The 2,318-nt window shown below is 52.8% G+C and overlaps 1 protein-coding gene across 1 annotated transcript; it reads left to right on the top strand.

The window, feature by feature from the left end:
- H257_18404 (CAMK/CAMKL protein kinase) lies at positions 1–1,115 on the top strand. The gene has a single exon (XM_009847450.1). It carries the CDS (start codon positions 39–41, stop codon positions 948–950), a length of 912 nt encoding a protein of 303 aa, XP_009845752.1. The 5' UTR covers positions 1–38; the 3' UTR covers positions 951–1,115.
- The last annotated feature ends 1,203 nt before the right edge of the window (positions 1,116–2,318 follow it).

The following is a 2,318-nucleotide window of genomic DNA, read 5'->3' as shown; positions in this document are numbered from 1 at the left end:
ATTTGCTTCCTGCTGCTGTCGACGACGAATATACATACATGTACAGAGTCGAGGGTCCCATTGCGACGTCAGCCTCCGGCGGCGGCGTGTGGCTCTGTCGCAACGCCAAGGGTCGCCAGTCCGCCATCAAGCGATGTGGCCACAGCCTCACGTCCAGCGTCGGCACCGACGACGACCTGGACGTCGGTGGTCAGTCGCAACACGACATCGAGCGCCGCGTGAACGTGACGTTGAAGCGGCACCGTCACCGCCACATTCTACAGATGGAGGACTACTTTGAGGTCGACGGGTTCCATCACCTCGTGTTCGAGTACTGCCCGAACGGCGACCTCCTCTCGCACATGAAGACGCTACCCCACGGCCGGTTTCCTCAAGCGCAGGCGGTGCGCTACATGCGGCAGGTCGTGTCAGCCGTCGACCATCTCCATACCCACGGGATCGCGCACCGCGACCTGTCGCTGGAAAACGTCCTCCTGGACAACAATCGCGACTGCAAAGTGTGCGACTTTGGCCTGGCGGTGGCCGTCCCGAGCGTCCACGACGACGCGGTGGGCAAGCTCAACTACATGGCGCCCGAAGTGTACGCAGAGGCCGAGTACGACCCGCGCGTGGCGGATGTGTGGTCCCTTGGCATGATGCTGTTCATCATGATCACCGGCGTGCCGCTTGTGAACGTTCCCGACGAAGCCAGTGACAAGCGATTCTTCATGTTGACGCACTTTGGGGTACTGGCCCTCGTGAACCGATGGAAGTTGGAGGGCCTGTTCTCGGAACCAGTCTTGGAGCTCATCGAGCGCATGCTGGACCTCGATCCGGCGAGGAGGATCGACGTGCGCGGCGTCAAGAAGGCGCTGGGGAAGCTCAAGCGGGGGCATGTCCACCCCGCAGAGTTCCGACCTACCACGCGCTTTGCAGCCTTCCTGGGGCCACTAAGGCGGTGGCTGCTCTAGATTTTATCGCTGTGTTGTAGTAGTGTATTATTTATTCATCGACGGCTCGGAGTACGTTGGTTGTACCAATAAGCTGCGTTTAGATGGCTTGCGCCGTCCTCCATTCGTGCACAGTATAGTACTGTCTGTAATGCACGATAGTGCACTGTTTTTGTCCATGTACCAGTACTATGCAGTCCTCGTCGCTGCGTCCATGTACGATTGCTGGTACAGTATTATGGCTACCGTACCGGTACACATTGCCGCATTGCATCGAGCTAAACTGTACTGTACTGTACGTAGTCTTGAACTCATACTGATTGCCAGAGGGTGCTGTGTTGGGGGGAATCTTTTGGCAATTCAGATAAAGATTGCGAGAATTGCTAATGGACACAGAACTTTAGGTCGTTGCTGGTCGCTGGATGAGCCTGGACGCACCATCTCACGTTACTCGGTCTGCATGTTGATCCACGGATACAATGAATTCGGCCGACGACACGAGAAAGGTACACTGCCATACCGTGGACCCAACTGGCCGGATGAAGTTGTTGTCAACTTCTGACGCCCAACCAACCTCACCCCAGATCCTATATAGCCACAACATGCAAAAGACAAGGGAATCACAGGCATCAAAGAACAACCAAACTACGTGCAATATATATCCGCACTCTTGGTGTAACGTTACAGTTTGACAAAGCGATACATTGAAGTTGCGAAAGTGCAATGGCAAGTTGAGAATGCGCTGGCTTTCTGAGTCAACTTTGGTTTTCATGGGAAGTTGACCATCTTACAGTTACTACACCTTTTTGCAGTTAAGTTGGACGAATGCCCGATGTATTTGGCCGTGCACCCGATATATTTGGTGGTGTGCCCGATATAATTAGCCATGTGCCCGTTTAATTTGGCCCGCCGAGGTCGTGTGCCCGATATATTTGGCGGTGTGCCCGATATAATTAGCCGTGTGCCCAAGCAATTGGCCATCTGCCGATGAATTTGTGTCGTGTGCCCGATGAAAATAGAATAACTCAAATTAAAAATTGAACTCAATTAAAAAATGCAGTCGAAATGATACACATAACATCCTCGTTTTGGCATCACATGCCAACTTCCATGTCGTCCATCGCCTCCGCGCGTCCGTAAAAGTATTGGAGGCGTAGCGCGTATCGATTCAAACGGTTAGCATCGACCCCTATTCAAACTTTTAAGAAATGCAATAATGCTGCGAAAGTTACCAACGATAACCTGTTCAGCAATTCGCTCGAGATATTGAATTCGGAATTCATCTCGAGTTAAACCATTCGGTGGTGGGCCCATGAACGCGGCTAGTGGCTCACGCCGGAGTGTCTTGATTTGGGCTTTCATCGACGATCACAAATTCTCGATCGGATT

The sequence above is a fragment of the Aphanomyces astaci genome, assembly GCF_000520075.1.
Source record: "Aphanomyces astaci strain APO3 unplaced genomic scaffold supercont1.162, whole genome shotgun sequence".
NCBI lineage: Eukaryota > Oomycota > Saprolegniomycetes > Saprolegniales > Verrucalvaceae > Aphanomyces > Aphanomyces astaci.
This window is presented reverse-complemented; position numbering and strand designations above follow the sequence as displayed.

Excerpts from the sequence above, each read along its gene's own strand:
- H257_18404 (XM_009847450.1), top strand. The coding sequence starts at position 39 with ATGTACAGAGTCGAGGGTCCCATTGCGACGTCAGCCTCCGGCGGCGGC.